The sequence below is a fragment of the Quercus robur genome, chromosome 2 (genome assembly GCF_932294415.1).
Source record: "Quercus robur chromosome 2, dhQueRobu3.1, whole genome shotgun sequence".
Classification (NCBI taxonomy): Eukaryota; Viridiplantae; Streptophyta; class Magnoliopsida; order Fagales; family Fagaceae; genus Quercus; species Quercus robur.
Genome location: NC_065535.1, coordinates 64,688,305 through 64,715,787, shown reverse-complemented (window position 1 = coordinate 64,715,787; position 27,483 = coordinate 64,688,305). Strand labels below are relative to the sequence as shown.

Sequence of the window (27,483 nt, the reverse complement as noted above, 5' to 3'; positions counted from 1 at the left end):
GGTCCGGTTATGAGTAAAAACCAAAAATAGCTTAAAAACTGGGAAAATTAGAAAACCGGTCAGTTCAATCGGAGAATCGGGAACCGACATGGTCGAACTGATTACTGACCGATTGGGATTTTTTGACTTTTTCCCAGCCTAAAACTACGTCATTTTGGCTAGGAAGCTAAAATCTAACCCTAAAGTCCTAACTCCTAGACACTCTCACAGAATCATGCCTCTCTCAAAGCTCTTTGCCTCTTTGCCTCACTCTCACGGTCTCACCTTACTCAACTCATCTCAACTCTCAAGCTCTCTACCTCATGCACACGACACGCCTCTCAATCCTCACGACATCTGAAGTGTTCTCTGTTCCCTCAGGTCTTGCCATCACCATTGATTTTTTTTTCTTTTTTCCTTCTTGGTCTCGCCCTCGAGCTCTTCTCTTTGCTTCTCGGTTTCATAAGGTAATATTCTTTTCTTTTGATTTTGATTATTGATTTTGATCATTTTCTCGGTTTTTTTTTTTTTTTTTTTTTTTTTTTTTTTTTTTTTTTTTTTTTTTCTCGGCTTCATCTTAGATTCTATGTTCATGTTCTCAACTTCATCTCAAGTTCTCCATTTTGTGACTTCACTGGTAAGTGGTAACTTCTATCATTAATTCTCATTTCAATTATTAGTTTACAGAGTATGTTGTGGATTTGATTTACAGAGCATTTGTGTTTGTGAAATATAGTTTATAGAGTATTATACTATTGTTTGTGTATTTTGTGTTGATAAATTTATTTGTTGATAAATGGTTGTTGCCAATCTGAAATTGTTGAGTGAAATGGAGTCTGCCTCTATACCATCTAATGAACATGCTTCTACAATTGAGTCTAATGCTAATTCTTCATCTATGAGAGCGAAATGTGATGTTATAAACTTATTTGCTTGAAACTTTAAAACTAATTTGCTATTTGGATGTAATGAACTTATTTGTTATTTGCCATTTGGATGTAAATGTAATGACTAATGAACTTATTTATTTGGTTTTGTTGAAATTTTATTATGTTAAGGATGATTGTTTGTAATGTTATTATGTTAAATTCTTTAAAAAGATGTTATATACTTATATACTTGTATTTTTTTTAAAGGAAACATATTTATTACTATTGGTTTGTTAGTTTTAGTATATTAAAAAACTTATTAATTATTTATATAATTTAAATAAATAATAATTAAATTATTTATGATGTCACCGGTTCGACCATTGGTCGAACCCTGGTCGGACCAGAAAACTAGTAATTAGCTCATTTTCCGGTTCTATTACCGTACCAGTTTTTAAAACCTTGGTTTTAATCCTAAAATTTGGCCATGTACTACACATCCGTAACAAAAAGTTAAAACAACATATATTTAAAATTTAGCAACTACCATTTTTCTTTCTTTTACGGTAAAAGGATCGGTTTTAATCCTAAAATGTACTGTTTTAATCCTAAAAGTTAGCCACTTACTACAAATCCATAATAAAAGTTAAAAAGAGTTTAAATTTCAAATATATTTCTTTTATAGTAAAAGGATCAATTTTAATCCTAAAATGTAGTGTTTTAATCCTAATAGTTAGCCACTTACTACACATCCATAACAAAAGTTAAAAAGAGTTTAAATTTCAAATATTTCAACTACCCTTAAAATTGAGAAAAAGGTACGTAACATTTTTTAAGGTGTAGTAAATTAATAATTATTAAAAAAAATGGAAATTGAATTTCACATAGAATTATACAAATGATAAATATAATTTATGTTACAAAAGAAATTTTTTTACAACAATTTATTAGATAACAACCACTTCATGTAAGACTTGAACTTATCTAATATTCCATTCTAATGCCTTTGCAATGCAATCCAATTAATTTGTACATACATCAACCTAAGAGAGATAAAAGAGTTAGGTTAAATATAAGATTACTTATACATTTTGAATGAGAAGTTAATTTTTGGTTTTGGATATTGGGAAACAAAGTAGCGTGTAATACCCTCCAAAACTAAGAGTAGCGTAAATTACATTTTAAAAAAAAAAAAATCCAAAAAGAGAGTTTGTGTTTGTTTTAAATTGGGTAACTATTAACATGATTCACCAAATATATAATAATACCCTCTAAAAAAAAGTAGCGTAGATTACATTTAAAAAAATTAGCGTAAATTACATTTTTTTTTTAAAGTAGCGTAAATTACATGGCAAAGGTTGTTTACATTTATTTAGGTTCCAAAAACGAAATGGTCAATTTTGCATTGCTTACAATTCATGTGTCTAGGAAATTGGCTATGTTCAAGTCTGGGAATAAAAACTGGTGTATAATTGATGATATGCCTTCGGTTAATGATATGCTTTTGCCTTATGATGATGTTGTTTTGTTATCACAGAGAAGCGTAATTCCTATAAAAAAAAAGGGAGTAAATTCCTATAAATAAATTAAAAAAAAAACTAAACCAATTATCTTAATTCCCTTAAAAACAATACCGTAAAATCCAAAAAAAAAAGCCCTTACCAATATTCTTTTTCAAGCAACTAGTTCAAGCACAAATCCTCCTATTTGAAATCTCAAAGTCAACCATGGTAATAAGCCACCGTCAAACACCCTTGAATCCCTAATCACATTCACCCATAGGTAAGTACTCCTCAAACTATGAATACTTGGTAGCCATGGCAGGTAAGAACTTAAAGAAAGTCAATGATAAACAAAAGTAAAGAAAAGAAAACAAAGAGGAACTTGCAAAAGATAGAACCTGAAAAGTTGTTGAAGCCTTTGATAGTAAATATCTTCAATCTAAAGAAAAAGAAAAGAAGGATGTAGAGCTAAACTAAATGTCTTCAATTTAAAGAAGAATGAAAGATAGAAAGTGAGATAGAAACTAGCAAAGCGTACGTGAGTTTGTAAGTCTTAAAGTGTAGGAATTTTAATTTACATACTTGTAAATGAGTATGACGATGATATTTTAGGCATCAAAATTGAGTAATCCAAACAAGAGAAGCTCCTTAAATAGTACATAGATAACTTGACATAAAATAAAATAAAATTTTTAAAAAAAAAACTGAATGATTCTAATAAAACCATGAAATTCAGTATTTTTCTATTAAAAATAAATTCTAGTTTTTGATGGTTTAATTGGGTTTTTGGAAAATCCGGTATTTCTTCATACCAATCCAGAAATTTTGTATGTTTCATCGGTTTGATAGTTCAATCACTAATTTTAGTATGCCAATGACAACTATGTTAGTGATAGATTAATTGCCAAAATTGCATGTGAAACTTGTTATTTGATTACCTATACCTCATTCTCTTGCAAGACAATGACCAACAAATCGTTATGGTAGGAGTAAAAGATGTTAGAAAAAAGTTTGGTTTGGTTCTAGTACAAGGCTAATAATGAATAAATCTTAAATGACAAAACTTAGATACAGTACCTTAGATGCTGTAACTTAGGTTCTCATCTTAAAATTCAGCAATATGGCATTATTCTCATGGGATGGAAGTGTATTTTTAGTTAAATACAACCATGTGGTTCAATTTTAAAAGCAGAATCTAAGGAATAGCACCTAAGTACTATACCTAAGTTTTGTCAAATCATAAAATTGTACAGGATTGAAGATATGTTCAATTATTGAAATTTGTATTCATAGATTCCCAAATGGACTAAATTGCAGCACTTAAAATATGGCACCAAGGGAGTGGTGCAAACAATAAATTAGTTATGGCTCATGTTAACAGATGCCCTTAAGGCATTTATTAATAAATTATTTTTGAAAAGTTTTGATACCATTTTTATGAAAAATATTAAAAATTGTCAAAAAAGTCAATTGTTTTTTTTTTAAAATGGTCCATTAATAAAATTAAGGCATCTGTTATCATTTCCCATTAGGTATATACTAGCTCTATAGGTTAGAAACTAAGATCAAACCAATCTAATACTTAATAAGGGACTAAAATTGAATGCACTCCATAATTTAAAAGACCAAAAACGCAAATAAAAAATGGCCGAAAAAAAATAGACAAGTATACTAATAAAGTATTATAATTTAAAATTTTGAAATATCAAATCAAAAATTGAATCAATGCAATATTTGAAGGACAAAAGTTTTTGATTTACCCCTTCTTATCATATACTATTAACATTACTAGTGTGTAGTCTCGTGCATATGCACGGATACAATTGAAAATAATTACAATTATATGGTTCAAATTATACATGGTATTGACTTATACTTTTTTAAAACCATACATTTCTAAAATATGTAATGATTTCTCATTATATATATATATATATATATATATATATATATGATGGTGGGCTAAATCAAGTTCCATTCGTCCATGATGGTCGTCTATGCCAAACTACGTCCAGACTAGTTCACGAGAAAGGCAGTCCAAATAAAAAGTACCACGGATAATGAATAGGATTCGTCCACAAACGTCATGACCATCCAAAGTAACCTAGTCGTCTGTGTCACACAGAGACATGGACGACCAAATGACACTTAGTAAATTTCGAAGGATTTTTCTACAAACACCAAGTAATTAGACCACAATCAATCATTTCAGAACGTGTGGAGGATTCCTCGATATCCGCTCCATTTTCTCCACTAATTATACACATCTCCCATGATGGTAGTGGATCCAAACAAGTAGACCCACTAAAAACTCTCTATAAAAGGGATCTAACCCCATCAACCCAAGGTACATTATGTTATTCATCTACTCACTATCCTTGTATTCTAGAGAGAAAAATTGACTTAACCGTCGAAGGGTCCTTGGTTGGTTCACCCCGGTCACCCTTGACAATTGTTTTCTTTCTCTTTAGGTCATCAAATAGTCGTTGTAGCCCGGAGCATTTAGCCTACTAATTTTAGTACGTCATTAGTTGGCACCATCTATGGGAAGGTAAGCAAAGTTTTGAAGTGTTAACCACCTTGCTTTCCAAGACAAAAGGCTGCATGGTTTTGACTAGGTCGATGGCCACAAGTCTAGAACACCAATAGAGTGAAAATGCCTTCAGTCATTCAAATTGTGTACCAGCATCGCAACCGGCATCTGTCCAACAACAGTTGCAGTCCATGGCAGCTACAATGGCAGACTTGACGCAACAAAACCAGGAGTTAACTAGAGAGGTCAATAGCAACGCGCCGAGGAACATAGGCAAAACTCAAAAAATGGAGGGACGAAGAATGGCGCTGAAGGAGGAGATCAGTCCAGAGGCATCATCACTCAAAGTGTGCCACATTTAGAGAGAGAAATGGACTAGATGAAGAAGGCCATGGAGGAGATGAAGGACTCCATAAGGAGGGCGAACCATGTTGATGATCTCGTCCACAAAACTGACTCTCCATTCACTGCATCCATCACGTGTCATCCTTTACCCTCCAAGTTCAAAATGCCTACCTTGGACTCATATGATGGAATGCGAGATCCTTGTGATTACATTGCCACGTTCAAGACAACCATGCACCTCCAAGGCGTTCTAGATGAAATCATGTGCAAAACCTTCCATACTACGCAGAAAGGCCCAGCCAGGGTGTGGTTTAGTAAACTACCACCAAACACCATAACTTCATTCTAGGAGTTAAGTGAGCTGTTCATCAACAAATTCGTCGAAGGCCAAAGACATAAGCGCTCCTCGTCTAACCTACTGAACATAGAGCAAGGATAAAATGAGAGTCTTTAGACTTTCATAAGTCGTTTTAACAGGGAGGCCCTATTGGTAGACGAGATAGACAACAAAATCCTCTTGGCAGCCTTTTACAATAGAGTTACTTCTGATTTGTTCATCCATAAGTTGTGTGACCGAAAGCCATAGAAGATGGCCGAGCTAATACACGCATCCCAAAGATTCATGAATGCTGAGGATGCGATTATTGTCAAGAAAAAGAATAAGATTGAATGAGTGGAAGCTAGGTACATGCACCATCTAGAATAAGGCTCTTGTCTAAAGAAGGCCAAGACGAGAGAAAAAAGAAATTGAGACGGTAGGAAAGCAGGATCGTCCTCAACATGACCAAGTGTTGATGCCAATCAAGGATGACCCGTCCTTGAAATGGGCAGAGAAGATGAAAGGAGACCCTAGCAAGCGGACAAAAACAAGTATTGTCGTTTCCACTGAGATCATAGACATGACATAGACAAGTGTTATGACTTAAAGCAGCAAATTGAAGTTCTTATTAAGTAAGGAAAGTTGAAGAATTTCCTTGGACGAGACCACAAGGATGAAAGGCTACCATTGAAAGGCAAAGCAGAAGAACCAGTGTGTCAACCACTTGGAGAAATAAGGGTTATTGTTGGAGAAATATCAACTAGAAGTTCGTCCAAAGCCAAGAAGACTTACTTATGGGTAGTTTAGAATGTTCAACTCACTAGCCGCCCATTAAGGACGTCCAGAGTAGACGAGCCTGCTATCACTTTCACAGGCAAAGATGCAAGGAGACTACATCATCCTCATGATGATGCAATTGTTATCACTTTGACGATTGCGAATTACATAACAAGAAGAGTGTTAATTGATAATGGGAGTTCTACGGATATTCTCTACTATCCGACCTTCCAACAAATGAGGGTTAGCAAGGAATTACTTCATTCAGTGAATGTACCTTTGATTGGGTTTGGAGGAATGAAGGTTCTACTGGTGGGCACCATTTCCTTACCAGTCGTGGTTGGTTCTTACCCACGACAAATCAATAAGGAAGTAAATTTCCTTGTTGTGGATTGTTCGTCCTTATATAATGCCATCATAGGACGACCAAATTTAAATAGTTGGAGGGCTGTAACGTCTACTTATTACTTGTCCATTAAATTTCCAACAGAATATGGCATAGGAGAAGTACAAGAAGACCAATTGGCAACTAGAGAATGTTACTTGGCTATGTTAGCAATGGAAGAGCAGATGCAGATGATGAACATTGAAGAAAGAAGAATAGTTGTTGAGCCAATTGAAGTATTGGAAGATGTCCGAGATGTCCCCTTAGATGAGTCCAACTCAGAAAGGTTCATTAGAGTTGGAACAAGCATAGAGGAGAAGACGAAGTAGGATCTCGTCCAATTCCTCAAGAAGAGCTCAGATGTTTTTGCTTGGAGCCACGAAGACATGCCTGGGATTGACCCAAGTGTGATTACTCATTGCCTAAATGTGTCTTCGTCTTATAAGCCCGTCTGTCAAAAGAGAAAAGTGTTCACCCCAGAATGAGACAATGCCATCAAAGAAGAAGTCCAGAAGTTGGTAACAATAGAGTTCATCCGCGAAGTCTACTACCTTGATTGGCTAGCTAATATAGTGATGGTAAAATAAGCCAATGGCAAATGGAGAATGTGCGTGGACTTCACAAATTTGAACAAGGCATGACCCAAAGATAGTTATCCCCTTCCACGCATTGACCAGCTGGTAGATTCAATAGCTAAGCACCAATTGTTGAGCTTTATGGATGCATTCTCGGGGTACAATCAGATCAAGATAGACGAGGCAGGCCAAGAGAAAACATCCTTCATCACAAGCCAAGGTTTTTTTTGCTACAAAGTAATGCCTTTTGGTTTGAAAAATGCAAGGGCAACTTATTAGAGGCTAGTCAACCATATGTTTCGTCCACAAATTGGACGAAATGTTGAAGTGTACATGGACGACATGCTAGTCAAAAGCGTAAAGGAGGCATAGCACTTGGACGACCTCTAGGAGACTTTTGACACGCTTAGACGATACAACATAAAGTTAAACCTAAGCAAATGCGCCTTCGGAGTTTCATTAGGAAAGTTCCTTGGTTTCATGGTTTCACAGAGGAGAATTGAGGCAAATCCTGACAAAATCCAAGCGATACTAAGCATGAAGCCGCCAAAGAATGTCAAGGAAGTGCAAAGTCTCATTGGATGAGTAGCAACTCTCAATAGGTATGTCTCAAAAGCTACTAACAAGTGTTTGCCATTCTTCAAGGTGTTAAGGAAAGAACTTGAATGGATGGATAAATGTCAATGAGCATTTGAAGAACTCAAGGCATATCCCACAACAAATCCCTTGTTGAGCCCGTCCAAACCGAGTGAGGAACTATACCTCTACCTAGCAGTTTCTCCTCATGCAATAAGCTTGGCCTTAGTCAGAGAAGAAAGAAAGGCACAGAAGCCCATCTACTAGACCAGCAAAGCTTTAAGAGGAGCTAAAGGAAGATACCCCCCCCCCCCCCCCAATAGAAAGGTTGGCATTTTCGTTGATAACAGCGGTAAGGAAGCTCAGGCCTTACTTCCAAGCTCACATCATCAACGTCTTGACAGACCATCCACTCAAGAAGGCCACGAACAAGCTAGAAGCGGTTGGAAGATTGATTCAATGAGCAATTGAACTTAGTGAGTTTAACGTAAGGTATCAACCAAGAGAAGTGATAAAAGCCCCAGTCCTTGCAGATTTCATTATAGAATTCACTCCTGCCCATGATCAGCAGCGTAGGGACTAAGAGGCAAAAGAATGGGTGGTCCGTATGGATGGTTCGTCCACTTAGCATGCAGGAGGAATTGGAGTAGTATTGCAGTCACCTGAAGGGGATCGTCTAAAGTATGCCGTTTGTTTATAGTTCCCGATGACCAACAACAAAGCTGAGTATTAAGCTTTTATTAAGGGCTTAAATCTAGCTAAGGCATTAGGAGCTGAATCATTGGTTGTTCAAGGAGATTCACAACTGATCATAAGTCCGATGAATGGAACATGCAAAACTAAGGAGGAACGAATGAAGAGATATTTGAGCAAAGTTAAGTAGTGCATCAAGGGCTTCACAATGGCAAAGTTTCACCAGATCCCAAGGGAAGAAAACATGGAAGCTGACAGCCTAGCCAAGGCAGCTTCTGCAGACGAGTTGGTTGAACCCTTACTCTAATACCCAATTGGACTTGTTCTGTAGTGACAATCTCTCATTTTCAATGCACGGCTCCCAGAATGTGACTAACCAATTGCGCGGATCCCAGTATGCGACTTCAATCATCAACTAGAGAAGGTTGTTGGCTACAAAGTTCTTCTGTTCATCACTCGATTAAGATCATGAAGTTGCTTGGTCACAAAACCATACGGTGTACAAAACACAGCAGGTTCTTGAAGAGAATGAAGAACTAGGGCAAACTAGGTTTCCGGTTACACTCTTCTTCACACTTATGCAATTTTCTCTTGTGCAATTGTGCGTAACCTTTTACAGCCCTTAAAATAATCCTTATATATGTTAAGGGTTGTGAGAAAAGAAAGCTCAAACACATACTCACGGATTGGATGAAAAACAGTCCTGAAAAACTGAGTTTCATAAACCTCAACAAATACCTATCTGTTGAGCAACTGTCAAGCCATGAGATGCAGACAACTCTCTAAGCCTTGATAGATGCTAGCTGTTGAGCTTTAATGAGCAGTACTTTCATACTTGATTCTTGGACAGACTTGCATGGTTTTAACACTTGAACTTGAAACCTTGTTTCTTGAGGCATTAAACACATCCTAAATCTACCCAATTACAGGTAAAGTGCATTTTGTCAAAGTATGAGCCAATTACATAAAATAGTGATATATGTTCCTAACATTGAATCACATATGTCCTAACATTTAACTCTTATTCCTCCCACAAGCCTGCTGGCTGTCATTCCTGCCATGTTGGCCCATTGGGTTGCTACCTCTTTCCTTGGGCTTCTTTGGCCCATTTACTCTATATGTACCTCTTATTCCTCCGACGGGCCTACTGGCTGTCATTTCTACCATGTTAACCCATTGGGCTTGCTATCTCTTTCCTTGGGCATCCTCGACCAATTTACTCTATCTTTACCTCTTATTCGTCCCAAGGACCTACTAACTATCATTCCTGCCATGTTAGCCCATTGGATTTAATAACTTGCTTTTACCATTCATATTTCCTTTTCCTTCCACTTCCCTTATTGTTGGGCTTCTTCTGCTATTGGGCTTTTTGTCAAAAGTGGGCATCAACAATGATAAAGGGTAATCATCATGGAATAGACATTATAGGTTGAAATTCTATCCAATTTATAATAATAATAATAATAATATACATAGGACTGTAAAACTATAAATCATATTTTTCAATATATTTGAATTTACCATTTCAAATAACATTTCCAGGCTGTGTGCCCAAGCAAATTGGCAATGTGTGCCACAAAGACAATACCATCTGCTTGACTGGTAGGTTCAACCTTTCAAACTTGAAACTAGAATATATGCCACCGAATAAAGGCATTTAGAGACCGTTGGAGTGCCATCATTTTCTCGCAAGAACTACCTAACCTACTCAAATAGTTACAAGTTATAGATTATAACTAATTCACTGCTTAGGGGGAAAAAGAGTTATCACCAATTTACTACCATTTATTTAAAGAGCGAAAGTAAGCTAACAATAGCATTTTTTTTCAAGCCTCCCAATCTTATATACGAAAATTTCAAACAATCAAATGTAATAGATATGGATTGGCTTAGCTTCTTGTGGGTTTTCTCACTATTCATGGCACCCCCAAAAGGTAAGTGAACATTGCACTCATCCAATTGACAATTGAACTTATCTCCCAATTTACTGTCATTTATTTAAAGAGTGAAAGTAAACTAACAATAACATTTTTTTTCTAGCCTCCCACTTTCATAGCAAGGTTTTAACAATCAATGCGATAGACTATGGATTGGCTTTGCTTCTTGTGGTGTAATCATGGCACCACCAAAAGTCAAGTGGAACATTGCACCCATTCAATTGACATTATTTTCCACAAGTCTTATCCATCTATGCAATCTTGGTGCAGTTATTAAGATTTGTTTCTTAAGAAAATACACATTTGCAGGAGTTACTAACTGCAAATATTTCCAACCGAAACTTTTAGAATTCAAATCCTCTCTTCTCGCTATATCTATCCAATTATATAAAAATAAATAAATAAATAACAAGCATACTCTTTCGTTATTAGCACTTTAATTATATTTATAAGGGCTTCTCTTGCCTTGAAATTTGAAAGGGCAAGCCCTATTGCTGTTGGACACATAAAGAACATTTTCTTTTTATTACTAGCATTTCACTAGTGCTTCTCTCACCTTAAATGGGCAAACTAAACTGCTGGTCACGTAAAGATATTATTATTATTGATAAGATTTTATTATTATTATTATTATTATTATTATTATTATTATACGATCGTTCTTGACTTGTTATAATTATATATAGAAGTCCCATGCTTCCAACTTGTGGCTACCCCATGCGTTAGTTGGACGTATGCTCGTGGTGGTGGCTAGGTTTGGAGATTTTAGTAACAAACGAAAAATCTAATAAAGCAAATAGCTTACGAAACCAAAAGAATATTCAGATAAAACTACAATCTTTTATTTGTCTTTTTATTTATAATGGGAAAAGTCATAGTTTATCTTCTCAGCACACTCTACGGAACTCTACCCAACATTTATATGTATAGTGACATTTTACTCAACAAAATGTATCTCTCTAGCCTAGTAGCTGGCGCTATAATAATCCCTTGACAGTTAAGAGCTCTAATTTCTTTATCAAATTTGCTACTCTTAAAAATTCCATATGTCATAGGTGTTTTTATAAAATGCAAACAAAGAATCTATGTACCTTTCAAACTTCTATCAATTGAAGCACTAACTATGCGTGTCTTTAGTTGTGCCGTGCTGCCAAAGTTTAGATACTGAACATGAAACCTACATGAGATCTATTTGAAACGAAATCAAAATGACAACCCTGTGCTCCCGTGTATAAAAACCATAGCTTTTCTAATCTAAAATCAATCAGCAGAGTCAGACATCAATTAACAGGGGTAATATCTGATCATGGGTTTAACGGCCAAGTCGATGGTGCCTGTTCTTGCAGTGCTATTGCTAGTGTACTTGGGAGTGGCCCATGAAGAAGCCCCGAACCCGAATTCGCTGGCGCTCTGCAGTAATTTATGTTTGCAAGATGTGTTCGGGTGCTTCATAGGCTGTTTTTCAAAGGGGCCGGTCATCCTGGATATAATACAATGCCTGGTTTCATGTAGCCTACCTGCCAATACATGCTTGACTAGTTGCTCCAGCATCCCCGATACACCGGGAAGAACTTAATCCTGTAGCGTTCAGTTAGAACTGTTCGCATCAACCAAAGCCGGGAATCAGAATAAATATATACAATGACGATAATTGTAATAAATCATGCTTATGAGCATTGAATAAAATGAAATCACGACACTAGTCTTCTGGTGATTTCTTTCTTATTGAATTCATCAATTATATTTGGTTCATGAGCCGAAACTCTCCCCCCCCCCCCCCCCCCCTCCCCCTTTTTTTTCTTCTCTCTTGTTCTTTTCCCTTAAATATATAAATCAGTAATGCTACACTCCACTTACGTAGTCAAAGTACTTTCAAAACCAATGGAGCAAATGCCATCAATGAAGTAGTCAGTACTTGTACAGACTTCTTTTTCAACAATGTTTAATCACAATGCTGCTACAAAAGTTGGGTGGTAGCTAGTATTTCCTGATTTAAAATTCTTTTCATTCACATTCAAATACAAATAAGTTCACAGCAATATGAATACATTCCCAAAACAATAATTCAGATTGATTTCCAAGGAAAATAGTTGCAACAAATTTGTGTCTTTACCAAAAAGGCTTAAACAAAGTCATCCAGAGCTAAACCAGTTCCCAGAGTACAACACCTACACTGGGGTATGCAAGATCTAGGATAATGCGAGTCCCAGGGCACTCAAAATGGACTACAGTTGATCATGCATATATCATAATTACCCATTACGATGGTAATGGAAGCTGCAATATGAAGGTAAATATGTACAGACTGAGCAGCCTATGCAGCCCATACCTAGCCTTGAGATATTCGACCTCTATTTTCCTCGACACCTGACTGAGAAAATCTCTGCCGAAGAACTTGCATACCATCTTCTATTTTCACATCTTTATTTGCCAAAAGAACCATGGCATGATAGAGGACATCTGCCATCTCTGAGGCCGTACGTGACTTATCTTCATTCTCCTCCAATGTTCGACACAACTCATCTGCTTCCTCCCTGCAAATGAAAGTTCACATAAAAATCTTAAGTCAAAACACATACCCCTCACACAGATAATTCTCTTTGGTTTATTGAAGATTTCTTCTCTGACTCATTCTTTATTCTTTGACTGAAGCAAAGAAATCCACCAGAATCAATCGACAGTCCAATAAAATCCATACTACCTGATTTTTGAGCACAGAAGTTTATTATCAAGTAACAATCTTTTTGTCCACGAGCGTTTTCCATTTTGTTCTGCTGCTAATTCTGCTTTGCGTTGGGAGATTGTTGACTCTAATGAGTACAACGTGAGATTGTTGACTCTAATGAGTACAACATGCTTAATGCCAACTTATTTCCTTCAACCTGCAAAAAATGGTAAGCAATGCTAACATACCTCCACTTTCTTCAAGATTTATCAATACGTGGGTGCCCAAGTATCGTATCCTTTCCGGAAGAGGGTTCCCCACCAACCTTAGAGAGCTTAGTTTGTCAGGGGCGAATATCTGTGGGCAAGTATTTGAGTTTGGACTGCACAAACTCACGTCGCTTACATTTCTCTGGATTGGTTATGGAATTATGGATTCGTTTCCAGAAGAGGAAGATGGGAAGACGATGTTGATGTTGCCTACATCTCTCACTACCCTGAGGTTTTTTGAAATTCTAAATTTGAAATTCCTCTCCTGGAAGTTCTTTCAAAACCTCTCTGCACTTGAAGAACTTTCCATCTTTTTGTGCCCTAAACTCGCGTCTCTCTCAGAGAAGTGTTTTCCTCCCTCGCTTCAGCGATTTCGTTTTTATGAATGTCCTGTGCTGAAACAAAACTGCGAGAAAGACAAAGGGATAATGTGGTCAAAGATTGCCAACATCCCTTCGGTTAAAATTGATGGCAAGGAGCAGCAGAAATAATTTTGCGAAACAGAGAGATCTTCCAGGTACAACGTTATTTCGTTTCATAATATTTCAGTTCAAGAATTTTTACGATTATACAATAAAATCCTCTCTGTTTGTGTATTTAAACAACATGAATATAAAAATTCAAACCCTAACCCAAGCTAATTCTTGCAGTGTTGCTGTAGAAGCTAGCTTCAAAACTTGGAGGAGGTATGTTAAAATTTGGCTCGTGTATGTTCAATCTTTTTTCTTCTTTTAACAATTGAACTTCTAGTACCTTGAATTTTTCGCTCATCTCTTATACTTGTTAGTTATTTGAATTATATGAACCTGTTATTCCTAAGGGCATATAGTTGTTTGATGAAATGCCTGAAATATATATTGTATTGTGGAATTTGAGAACCTTTAAAAATAGTACTAATAATACTAAGGATCCCATTTGCACAGCAGGATGATTATTGTACCATGTAATGTGATGATTGCAGTTTACATATCAAGTTGAGGAACAATGATCAATGGAGATATGCAAATAATGGCAGGATGGCTTTTTAATATGATGCCTGAGCAGCATGTCATTTTAACCAAAGATCATGCCTTGCACAAATGATCGAAGCATTCTCACCTGTGCTGCAGATGGCAGGTATTTCACAATATAAGGTCTGATCAAGTACTCATTCTACATTAACCAAAACTAATCCAGGTCATTTGTAAAATAATTTTTCAGGTAGTTTCCAGTATTAGAAACCAACCAATCAAGACAAAAGAGGAACAAACTATTTTTTAATTAACAGTTAATGTTAGTTCAAAGTGAAAATAGGTATTACTGTAACTTTTTTTGGCTTCCCCACACCAACCTCTTTGTTTATAGCTAAGATAAAATTTTATTTTAAAAAAAAAAAAATACCACATGGAAATAGAACATAAGGTAGCCAAGAAAGTAGGTATCATAACTGCCACATAGTGTCAAAGTATTTCATTGGTTCCAAAGCACTTTTGGGGTGAAATAAAATATCTTAGGTTCATTATAATGTGAACAGACCTTATATTAGAATGAAATAAACAAACTTGACTATTCAAATAAGTTACGTTGATACTCACCATTTCATTAGATATCCTCCACAGATGCTTGCTTTTTTTCTTATGTTATTCTTTGTAGATTCAGGAATGTGACCATATGGTCATGATCTGTCAAGGTGTGCAATTGGATACAATTTGGTGATAGTCAGCAGTGGCAAGTGTTGATCTTTGGTGGAGGTGGTGGGTTTGGAGCAGGTGAGGTGCAAGCTTTGTTATAAAATTTGTGAAGCATTATCCTATGTACTTGCGAAAGGTGTGGCAGCTGTACCTGTACTTATGAGTATGTCTGGGGTTTACAGCCTTTGTTGTGGATTAAAAACATGAAGCTATTAATATATTGTTGTGCTGTTGGCGAATTCCCACTAAGGCTCATCACCTGGAGGAGCAGCAGCAATAATTGTATAAAACATATTTACACAATTGGTACCACCCGTGTGGAATGCATATTCAAGGTAGTGGATGCAAACTTTCATGCATTTCTTTTATAATTTCTGGTCAAAAGGTTTCATATTCTTCAAAGGAATTTCATTCGTAGTTTTCATTGGGGGGACAATATAAAATTTACCTTGGTGATATAAATTTTGGTCCTTTGTGTGTTTCACACTTTCACGTCTGTGATGAACTATAGCTATTAAGAGCCATATGAAGCCTTATTCTGTGGGTAATTGGCTTGGGAACAGAAATAGTTCAATGGCTAATGACAATTGCTTAAAAGGAAAAATTGTAGATTTGTCAATTCAACATAATAAATTACTCTTTTGCAGCTACAGGCTGTGGGTGATTTAGGCTTTCAGAAACAAAGCTACCACCAAAGGCAGTGAGTGAGATCAAGGCTGTGACAGTGCTTGATTATAGTAAAAAAATGGAACAGCTTTGTAGGGAGGCTTGCTTGTTAAAGAAGGACCGAGTTATCAAGCTGAAGGAAGTACTTTGGATGTGGCAAGTTAGAGGCAGACAAGGATGGCAAGTCCTGGTTATGTAGGATGTGATAAGAGATGAAGTTGGAAAGGGTAATGTTGTTACCGCTGGATTCTTTAGCTGGGAAAAAAAACTCCAAATCCACTGCCTTCCTCCTCCTTTTGAGACAAGCTCTGTGGCCTTGAAGCATATGGGAATTTTAAGTGTTTTTGTGCTCTCAACCGGCATATAGCTTGAGAAACTTTTTGAAAACAGACAAAATCAGGACTGGGTGAGTGCCGGTGTTATTGGTGACCTTCAAAGTCTATTAACCAGTGTAAGAAGTGTTGGCTCTAAACTCTAATAGGATTGATCCCAGAATTCTTTGTCAAGTCAGGCACCATGCTAAGATGACATCAAACTGCTATATGACTATCTTTTGGTCCTCTGCTGGTAGGTAGGGGCTCTATTTTGGTCTTGTCTATATCGAACCTTTTGCTGTGTTTGTGTCTTGTCTCCTTTGTATCTAACTTATGTTTTGTTTTGTGCCTAATCAAATTTACTAGTTTACACTATATACTAAGGGATGCGGTTGACGTGCAACCAGTTAGGCCAATTTGTTGGAAGATTGTTTTTTGAAACCTTAGTTTCAGGTTCAGTAGTCAAATAATCTTGGCTTAAAAAATCATTCAGATAGCATTACACATTGTGCTTGAAATCGCAGCTTTTCGATCAACCACTATGGTGAGCACAATAATTTACTATATAGTTAGACCATTAATATTTTTTTTGATAGTGTTAGCACAGAAATTTCAGCATTTGATTTGTTTATCTAACTCGAATTCATTTCAAGTTTTCAGCTACTCTTTGATGATGGATGGTTGCATTCATTACGGGTTAATTAGTAATATTCCAGCAATACATTGATTTGTTGGATTCTAGGTGAGATGATCACATTAGCTAAATTTGGGGATCTGGTAAAAATAATAAAAACTTTTCTCATAGCTTCTCATCATTGTTAACTCAAAAGGCTAACTATAATACAAATTTTTGATCAATAAGGAAGACACAAATTGAATTTCTCCCCAAGGGATAAAGGATTTTAATTTTGATTAGGGTTTTTTTTTTTTTCAAACTTCCCAGAGTTCATGTCCATTTTCAGCAATTTCACAAAAGATTTATGAAAGAAAGGCAACAAGGAGAAGGAGAATAGAGGTGTGCTCTGTAATTGACAAATATTTCTCTCAGTTTGCACGCTGAGCCATGTTCAAGTTATTAATAGTTTCATCTTTTTTTACTCATGATCAATCTTGATGAATTTTGAGGCACAGATTATAGTATTATACCCTTCCACTGCACTACTTGAGCCATCAATTTTAACTTATTTATTAGTTCCATTGAGTTAACCTATATTATTAGGAGGTACTTTTCTGTATTTTTTTTGAATGAAACAAAACAGCCTATTAGTAAGGATACATTCCCTAACATGAGAATGAGATATAATTTTGAGAAAAAAAAAAAATTATATCATGGAATGTACAGAGTTGTCCTAGACTAATTATATGATAGATACAAGTGTTAGATAGAAATGAGAAACTTTGGCTTCATATTTCTATTTGTTTGATCTGGATTGTAAGGGTCATTATAACCCAACGTGGATTTTTGTAAATTTTACTAAGCAAGATGATAGTTGCCACTGAATTTTTCATTGAAAATTTTCAAGAAAGTTTTTCATTGGTTGTACTGTTTAAAGGAGGCCAACCTATTAATTATATATGTGCTAAACAATTGAGAACATGGAAGCAGCAAAACATCTGAACTCAGTTTGCAAGTCTGGTAATTACAAATATTTTCCTTATCTTCTTTTCATGTTTAAGTATATAAATGCCTTTGTTTGCTTGTTCTGCTTGTTTCCTTATTGGTCTTGGAGAATAGTACAGTGCGTCCACTTCCTCGCTAAATGATTTGATCTTGAATTTGTCCACAGGCATCTGCAATTCCAATAAGAGACATTTGGAAGCAAAATCACCATATGGCAATAAATGCTCTCTTCATTTTTTTGTGGATTCCCTGCCCCTTAGTTGTACGTATCATAAACTCACTTGTAATAGAATTGTGAAGAACATTCAAAGCACCTATACAAACCTTACCAACTTGTCTCTCCTATATATATTTACTTAAAAAAAATCCACCGTTATTTGCTATCACAATGTTGCAGTTAAAGAATATGTTTATGTAGATTGCTTAATCCGACAATATACCCAAATTGAAAGAACAAAATCAACTTCTTTCCTCCATGTGTGTATTTAGACAATGTGACTTTTAAATTTTGAACCTTAAGCTCTTATTAGCTAATTCTTGCGGTGGGGCAGTAGAGGCTAGCTTCTGAACTCCTAAAAGCTTTTCTTGAATTTCAAAAGTTGGAGAAATGTAAAATTTTGGATTATGTTATGTACATTCATTTTTTCTTCTTCTTTTTGAACTTATGGCACTGAATTTTTAGCTCATCAACATCTCTTATAGTTTGTAAATTATTTGAATTGTATGAACCTCTTATCCCTAAGGGCATGTAACTGCTTGATGAAAGGACTAAAGGAGATATTTTATCTTGGAATTTGATTGATTGCAGATTATATATCATGTTGTGGAAAACGGTGATTACTGGATATGCACAAAATGACAGGATAGCTTTTTAATAAGATGCCTGAGCAGAATGTCATTTCTACCAAAGATCATGCTTTCGAGGATAGTCAAGCATTGTCACCTGTGCTACAGAAGGGCAGGTATTTCATTTGTTCCAAATCACTGTCACCCCACCATTCCTTAACTTATGCTGATGTTTTTTTTTTTTTTTTTAATAATATTTTTTAGATAGCTGGTGTATGATGAATAAGGAAGCAGGACACTTGTTCAATGACTTAATGGATTCTGAGATCTTGGTTTTTAGTAATTTAACCATTGTTGCTTCTTAATCTCATTTTTCACATTGTTTTTGTTTGCTCTCAAAAATAATAATTTTCTTTCTTTTGTGAACTACGGACATTTTTAATTACAACATTTTATTCATTTTAGCTGATACATGCTCAAAGTGGAGAGCAAACTACATTTCTTGTCAAACACCAAGGACAAGCTTATAAGTTTCCTATTGAGCCTAGGCATTCCCATATGTTGCAGCTCATAATTTTAGCTGAGACTTGGTCATATTCTGGAATGGAGTGCAAACTACTTTAATTGTTGATAATGTAGTCAAATATGGAGGGCTTCCAATAGAGAATGAATTCTTTGCTCCATCAATCATTTCCTTGACTTTACTTGTTTTTGCCAATTATCCTGAACTTTTTAAAATTAGATGACCCGTTGATTTTCAGTGTGGTTGCTAATGGAAAGTTGTAAATGAAAGTCCCTTGGAATTTTTGCATTGTGCCTTTTTGGGGAACTCTCCTTTTTTATCTCATTAATATATGTAATAGGTTGTTTTTGAACTAAAGTTTTTTTATTTTTATAATCTATTTTAAACTTGATCAATACGGAAGACACATTGATTGAGTTACTTTCTTTAGGATAAGAGTATAATTTTGATTGTGTGTGTGTTTTCCCCTCTCAGAGCTCATGGCCATTTTTCAGGGATTTCACAATGGAAACATGAAAGGAGGCCTAGAAGGAGAAGGGGGGGTTGGACCGTAATTCACAAATATTCTTCCTAGTTTGTACTTGCTCTATATGTAAAGCTGATTCCACTTCAGGTTGTTTACTATTATCACTTATTTGTATCTATAGTCCATCTTTACTTGGTTAAGTCTTCAGGCATAGATTAAACCTTCCCACTTTACTACCATCAATGTAACCTACTTAATAACTCCATTCAGTAAACATATACTAAAAGGAGGGCTTTTCTATAGCTAATAAATGAAACAAAAATGCATTTTAGTAAGGCCTAGTTTCCCAAAGCAAACAAAAATGCATATACTCATGAACCTGAATATGCAGAGTTTCAGAAACAAACACTAATCATAACACAGATTTGAGTTTTAGATTGAAATTGGAAACTTTCTACATATTTCTTCATCTAAATTTAAGTTAATTTTGGTCTGGCAGATGATTCACCTGATTATGTTTCATTGGAAAAAACCTTCCATGCTATTATATGAACTTTAGAAGTAAAAATTCATTGCTGATGTTAGCTCTTGTTGAATACTCAAGGCATATCTTATTTGCTGACTGTTTAATTTTTGCATTTTCCATTTATTTTCTGTTTTGTTTTTTGATGTTCCTCTCCACTGGCCATTTTATGGACAGCTTGGCATCTTGGCACCGTTCCCAGAGGATTTTAAGAGCGATGGAAGGAGGCATTCTGGTTTGAGAGAACAAAAACCTAATCGAATTTTTCACCTGTGTTTATGTAAATAAAAAGGTATGTGCCCCTTTCTTTGACCTTGTTCAGCCTTCTATACACCATCAAGTTAGAGATAACTTATAGAAATTTTTGTTGAATTCTATTATTTTTTTCATTTTCAAAGTTCTGTCTCTTTAGTTTAGTGTATGCTATAGTACCTTCTTTCCCATAAATATAACATGGCAGTATAGTACAAAAAACCAAGACTCATAGTTGTCACTGAATTTTCGTTGTAAACTTTCAGGCAAGTTTTTCATAGGTAATTCATCCTAAAGGAGGCTAACCAGTTATTGACCTAAAGTTTTATCCCCATGAAATGCTGGAATGTGGGACATGTTTGAAGGGAATTAAGGTTGTCACTTGTCATGCTTCTCAAGCTATTAACTGTTACATTCACATGATCTTGATCTGTCAAGAAGCAATGGTTGGGAATTGTTGTAATGAGAACTTGCTTTGTGCAATTGGATACAATTTGTTGATTGTCGGGCATGGCATGTGGGAGTTAGTACCAAAATAAAGAGTTGCTGGTGAGGTGTAGGCTTTGTTAAACAATTCAAAAACCTTATCTTGCATACTTATGAAAGGCGTGGATTGCACTTGTAGTTATCAGTAGCCTCTAAGGCAAGCCTTTGTTATGGAAGCAGTATAGGCAAGCTGTTAAAGAAGACATTACTTTGCTGCGTTTGCAATTTTTAAGTTATGGTTTCATCAAAGTCCCTGGTTGAATGCTCACTAATGCTTGTTGGCTTGACACTTTTACAGCTTCCTCTTTTCTACATATTGCCTGGTCCTCTTTGTAATGTGACTTTTATGTTAAACATCATACATTCTATTGAGGTATTTTAAGCTGTTTTTTGGCTTCATCTAAAAAGAAGCAAGGTTACCAGTTTACTAAATATAGCTAAGGATGCGGTTGACTTGTATCCAGTTGGATCAATGTGTTGAAATTTGTTCTTTGAAATAATCTTGGCTTAAAGAATCATTTGGACTAAATCAAACATTGTGCTTGGAATTATAACTTTAATAGCTACCACTTTGATTGGTACTGTAATTTACTACTGGAATATTTAGTAAGACCATCATCATTATTTTCAAAAAATTTCTAGAAAATGAAAAAAGAGAAATTTTATCCTCTACTATGTAGTTTATCTAACTCAATTTCATTTCAAAATTTAAACTCCTTTATGTGTGAATGTTGTAAGTAATATATGCTTATTAACTAGCCTTACATTGATTTATTCCATTATTGCCGATATGGTCACATTAGCTGAATTTGAGGATCGTATAATGAAAACTTTTGTCATGGTTTCCTATCGTTGTTGACTTTGAAGGTCAGCCGAAATACAAAAGTTGATTGATGAGAAAGACACTGATTGAATTATGCTACTTGGGAACCTAAAATTATCTCTTGCAGAATATGCAGGGATATATATAGAAATGGGGAACTTTTCGCTTCATATTTCTACTTGTTTGATCTTTAGTATATTTCAATGTGGTGAGATTCTTCACCTCATGGTATTTCAGTGGAAATAATCGTCACTACTATTATATGATCTTTATAAGTAAAATTTATTGTTGATGATAAATTTGGTAGAATGCTCAAGTAAAATATATGAAATTTTCTGCCTATTAGCTTTCATTTTCTCTTTTCTTCCATTTTATTTTTCAGGAAAGACAGCATTTTGGGCTTCAGAGGTCATATAACTAACTAATTGACTTTTCTTTTGTGATCATGTGAATAAAATGTCAGTTTCATTGATCTCATTGGTCTTTCAAAAAACCAGCATGTTAGAGTTAAACCCCTAGAATTTTGTGATGATAATATGTTTCCATTTTCAATGTATTGTCTCTGATTTAGTGTATGCTATGGTATCTTCAATAGTGTAAATGTCACATGGCTGTATAGAAAACAAAATTAACCAAGGTCTTAGACGTCACTGATCTTTTATTTGTTAACCTTTAGGCAAGTTTTTCATTGGTCATTTGTCCTAAAGGGGGCTAAGCAATTATATGGATGTTCTGAACCATTAAGAACATAGAAATGACAAAGCAATTAAACTCATTTTGCAAGTATGATAATCACAAATATTTTTCTTGTCTTCATCTATATATTACTAGAAGCTGAAGCGCAATGTTTAATGTTGCTGCACTCACGTTGCGACATGTCAACAATCATGTCATTCCAATCCTTTTTTTCCCCCCCTAAAATTTTAAAATAATTTTTACAAATTTCAGAATAATAATATATCTGCATAATAAATCCGAGCCCTATAATAAATCTCAATAATGAAACCCAGCCCACTCTTTATCTATTTACTTCCGTCATAAAACCCAACCCACTCTTTATCTACTTACTTCCAACATAAAACCCAGCCCAAGGTCTTTTCAACTTAGATTGTGTTTGGCTGGGTGTAAAATATTTTCCGAGTGTAAAATATTTTCAGATGAAAATATTTTCGAGAAAAGAAAATATTTTTAAGTGTTTGGCTGCATTATAAAAATTGTTTTGGAAAACGTTTTCAAGTGTTTGGTTACATTCTAAAAATGTTATTTTCCTTCTAGTTCCTCACATTTTCTTAGCTTCTAAACAAATTTTATAATAAAAAATTTCTATAAATAAACTTAAAGAAACAAAAATCAAAACAAAACTATTCGTTAAACTCAAAAATTTGGTCAAACTAAGAGAGGGAGGAGGAAGAGAGAGTGATCGCAAATTGAGGGAAAGGGAGAGGGAGATCGAGAAAGAGAGAGATCGGTCATGGGTGGGTCATGGGCGACGAGACCGGTCAAGTGGCGGCAGGCTTCATGCTGCGCGATCTTGGCAGGACGATCTCGGCGGCGCGATCTCACCAGCGTGTCTGGGGTTAGGGCGGTGGTCCAATGGCTTGTTTGTTCTTCTAGCTCACTCTCTCTTCTTGCTCTTTCTCTCTCTCCCTTTGGGTGTCTGTGAGCCTGAAAATCATTTGAAGGTAAAACAGAAGCGTAAATGATTTTCTAGGTCAAAGGGCTTATTTTACAGTCAAAGTTTAAGATTTTCCATTTGACTTTATTTACATGTGCACCTAAACACGTTGCTGGGTGTAAATATTTTTGGAAAATCATTTACACCCAAAACAAACACAACCCTAAAGGAAAAATTTGAAACCATGGAACCTTGAAGGGTTTTATGTGAGAAGCACAGTGTGAGGACAACCAGAGAATTCAAAACAGGCCATTTGAATTTCTCCCACCTTTCTATTCTACGTTACGCATTGTTTCAAGGACAACCAGAGAGTCTGAAACCGTGAAGGGAAGGAATCTGATACCATTTGAAATCATGAAAATCTCCCCACCTTCCTACTCTACGGTTTCACAATAACGGCTGCTTATCTGAGTTCCTTCCTTCCTATCTTCCTCTCCTCACAGTATATAAATACTGACGGAACTTGGCTAATTTAGTTGAGGTATCTCTAAATCCCAATTCTTTTTAAGCTCCATTCTTTTGCTTGATGTTTTTTGTTTCCCTTTTTACATTTTGTTACGGCCTCTTTTGTGCTGTGGTGTGGATGATTGTTATGGTTGCTATGGTTTTTAATTGGTGATTTGTCTTTTGGTTTAATACTGACAGAAGCTGCAGAAATACTGCCAATAGATTGTCTTTTGATTTATGTGGATTGGTAGTAGTGGTTTGCTGCTCGGTTTTGAACACACAACTCAGTTTTTGAGATTATAAGGAAGACAAACACACATTTAAAATTGAATCTTTATTATTTGTCCGAGAATATGGGTCTTTAACAGAGATATAATTGATTAATTGAGAAACAAAGAGAGAGAGAAAAAGAGAGAGAGAGAGAGAAGCCCAAGAAAACTGATACGGATATGGACTCTTTAAGTCTTATCTCTATCTCTACACTGTTCTTGTAATTCACGGGTTTAGTGGAGTGTGCTTTGGCAAATCATAGAAATGTGGGTCAACTTTCATCCAAAACGTTGTCTTTTACATTGTATTTTCAAACTGACAGAAGCTTTAAGAAAAATGCCCAACATAGTGTTTATACCTTTGCATTTTCTTTTGCAAGTTGGCACAAAGCCATAGTAGGACTTTTCCTAGGTTCTTTTATTTTTATACTTTTGCTTTTACCATTTTTCTTTTCTGCGTCTTATTTTTATGCTTAAGGGAGGTTTTAATTTATGAAATAGGTTATAGGTGGGATTAATACCCAATTAGTTGTGGTGAAATTGTACCTTCTAGCTTAGGCAACCATGCCCATTGCTTGATTGGAAATAACTTGGAATGTAAATGTTCAAAGCCCTGTTGTTTTGCAACTTATCTTTGATTGGACTTGGAAATAGCTTATCGTTTATTAAAATTTTGGAATTGAAAATCCATTTTTATGGTTGGTTGATGCACTTATATTGGCTTATTTCATTATTTTCCCCACAATTTTCCTGCCAAACTGAGGTTTGCTGGACAGTAACGATAGAGCAGAACAATGAGACGTGAGAGTTGGACAAGATTTGCAACTACAACCTTAGATTCCCCAAAACTTTTCTGCAACCATCCCTCAATAGATTCCTCTCCTACATAGCTTTGATGAAAAAAAAGTTAAAAAGTTAAAAGTTAAAACCTTACATATAACATAATGTGATAATATTTTCAAATAATAAAAAAATTGAAGACCTACTTTGGGAATACCAACTCTTCCATCTACCATTTTTTTTTCCCTAAATTTTGACTGGTCATAGTTTACCCCACTTTTCATGTGCTGTCATGCTTCCAAGGACTATCTGTGTTTGTTGAAATCTATACCCCAAATCTGGTGTACAATGGGCTTCTCTACTCATGGAAATAAGTATTTTAAGTATAACAGAAGCAAAACCACTCTGTTTCTTTGAGCATTCATATCAATGGAATTTTTGTATCTTTTTTTTTTGTGTATTGAGGTAGCACCATGAAGGGTTAATAGCAAATAGGAGGAATCAATATGTTTCTAATTTGTAGATTCCATTATTATAAATATTTTTTAGTTACCAAAAGTTATGCTTCCCTCTATTACAACACCTATAGAGTAACCAAGCTCTATTTCTTAGTTATATCTGCTAGGTGTTCGACAAAAGGCCTCTTAGAGCAATTGGTGTTACTTGGCATTTTCACACCTATGTTAGATTACAAGCTTGAATAGATGTTGGGATTATAGCATAGATAAACTGTCATAAACTATTTCATGATGACCTCAAAAATATCCTAGACATTGGGTTTGAATATTGGAAATAGAATTGTTTGGACTATTTGATGTGCTCATTCCCATAGCTTCTGATTTATGTTTGAATTGGGAATTCTTGGTTTTAGGCTACATTCTAATGTTGACATTTTCTAGAAATTGATACTTTTAAAGATTTTTATTTTTCAATCTGTGGGTTTTTTTATTATTTATACATAGATATAAATCATGTCAGATGTCAAAACTCATATACAAATTAGTCCTCAACCCTCATTTGGTTGCAAGCTAAACTGTAATGAGAAGGTTGTTTGTCAGTTGGTTTACAAATTAGTTGACACGTGATAGTTTATCATTCAATATCTTTCTCTCTTCCTTCTTGCTAGAATGTATTTAACAACTATTATCATATTGGACAACACAATATGAATTAAATATATTAAACTTTTTTTTTTGGTTTAGGCTTGGTGCTCCACAAACAAGTATGCTCTTCTTCGAAGTTTTCTTTTGTTTTCTTCTCTTACTATTTTCTTGGCTGATTTGTTAAAATTTAGAAATTGTGTTTGGCTTCATCTTGCTAGGTGCATTTTGCACGATCATTGGTTTATATGCTATGATTTGGGCTAAAGCTATAGACCTGGAACTGGAAGAGATAAAACTAGATATAGTCATAGAGAACAAGAGGATTAAATGTATAAATTTGTGAATAGCTCAACAAAATGAACTGGTTCTAATGGTTTTTAGACCCCTTACAAACACAATTGGATTAACCTAGGTAATTAGCCAAGTTGTTACTTAGTCCAATTTAACAAATACTAGGTTATCACAATCAAAACAATCATATCATGCAAAGCAGTGGAAAGATAAATAACACAAAAATATGATCGCCAAGGAAACCAAACCGGTAAAAACCTGGGGAGGATTTGACCTAGTTATCCTCAAGGTAAACTTTAATCCACTATCTTGAAAGAATTGAAGTTCATACAATAAGACTTACAAGCCCCCACGCTCGACTTCTTATTGCTACCCTCCAGTAGAACTTACTGACACAACCACGTGCAAACTCCGAATCCACGGAATCCTTCTTTTTTGGATTCACCACCAGATACAAGCACACCCGCTTGTGTTTTCTTTAAGCTTCAATGGCAGCAATCGAGTTGATTATCAAGGTGTAGATAAAATCTCCTCCTTGAAAACCCTAAGTTTGTGTAAAGGAAAGTTACTCTAGATCTCACAAGAGATTTACACAAATAGCAATATGAGCAACACTAAAACGAGGCTAGGGTTTTCCTTTTATACTTAGAACAAATTAGAAAACCCTAAACGTTTTAAACAACTAGTGCTGAGTTGGAAATCTGCAGAAAAACGCATTCTGCCCAAGATTCGATCGATCAAGCCTAAGCTTCGATCGATCAAGTCAGGCCGAAATGCACAGTAACTTCTGCATTAGCTCGATTCCAACTTTACATAAAATATACAACTTTGAGTAAGACTAAAACACTTCTAAACACATTGTTTTGATCATGGTTTGCCAACAATACACATTAGAGTTCTAAATACATAAATACCTAAGTCTTTAGAACCTAACAGGTTCCATGGTATTAAAACACAATTATGAGCATGTATAAACAATTCTATCATACTAATTTTGCTTTCTCCTACCCCTTTTGTGTTATTTATTGATTGACTAAGATTTACTACACATTTAGATTCTTCTGTTTTTTAGGTTCATTAAATTGTGGAGAAAAGATTCTATAAAATAGTTGATTTTCATAGATGAGTTTAGTGAATATCAAAATATAAATTGTTATAACTTGGTTTAATAAACAAAGTTTGTATAAATTGCTCATTAACTTCTCAAAAAATGAAAAATAATGTTAGCTTCCATATGACATAATCAAGATTCATTTTCATGTTCTAATCAAGATTATACATTCTCTATTTATTTTTTTTATTGTGTTGGGTTTTGATGCATATTTCACTATATTATAACATGTTACAAAATATCTTGCCATACA

General features: G+C 35.1%; 1 protein-coding gene and 1 long non-coding RNA gene across 2 annotated transcripts; one reads left to right on the top strand and one right to left on the bottom strand.

Moving 5' to 3' along the window:
• Nucleotides 1-12,819: 12,819 nt before the first annotated feature.
• On the bottom strand, nucleotides 12,820-13,734 carry LOC126701932 (histidine biosynthesis bifunctional protein hisIE, chloroplastic-like). The gene is made up of 3 exons (XM_050400393.1): nucleotides 13,709-13,734; nucleotides 13,192-13,329; nucleotides 12,820-13,024 (listed from the first exon to the last, which is right to left on the bottom strand). Exons 1-3 carry the CDS (start codon nucleotides 13,732-13,734, stop codon nucleotides 12,820-12,822), a joined length of 369 nt encoding a protein of 122 aa, XP_050256350.1.
• A 2,892-nt stretch (nucleotides 13,735-16,626) lies between these two features.
• On the top strand, nucleotides 16,627-21,158 carry LOC126714482 (uncharacterized). Its single transcript, XR_007651611.1, has 6 exons — nucleotides 16,627-16,816; nucleotides 17,018-17,957; nucleotides 18,504-18,657; nucleotides 19,499-19,617; nucleotides 20,171-20,285; nucleotides 20,512-21,158. It is a non-coding gene; the product is annotated as an uncharacterized LOC126714482 (long non-coding RNA).
• Nucleotides 21,159-27,483: the final 6,325 nt, after the last annotated feature.

Excerpts from the sequence above, each read along its gene's own strand:
- LOC126701932 (XM_050400393.1), bottom strand. The coding sequence starts at position 13,734 with ATGGAAAGTTCTTCAAGTGCAGAGAG. Across the intron at positions 13,330-13,708 it reads AGTTCTTCAAGTGCAGAGAG|AGTCAACAATCTCACGTTGT; the intron begins GTTTTGAAAGAA and ends TGTACTCATTAG. Across the intron at positions 13,025-13,191 it reads CTTCTGTGCTCAAAAATCAG|GGAGGAAGCAGATGAGTTGT; the intron begins GTAGTATGGATT and ends TTTCATTTGCAG.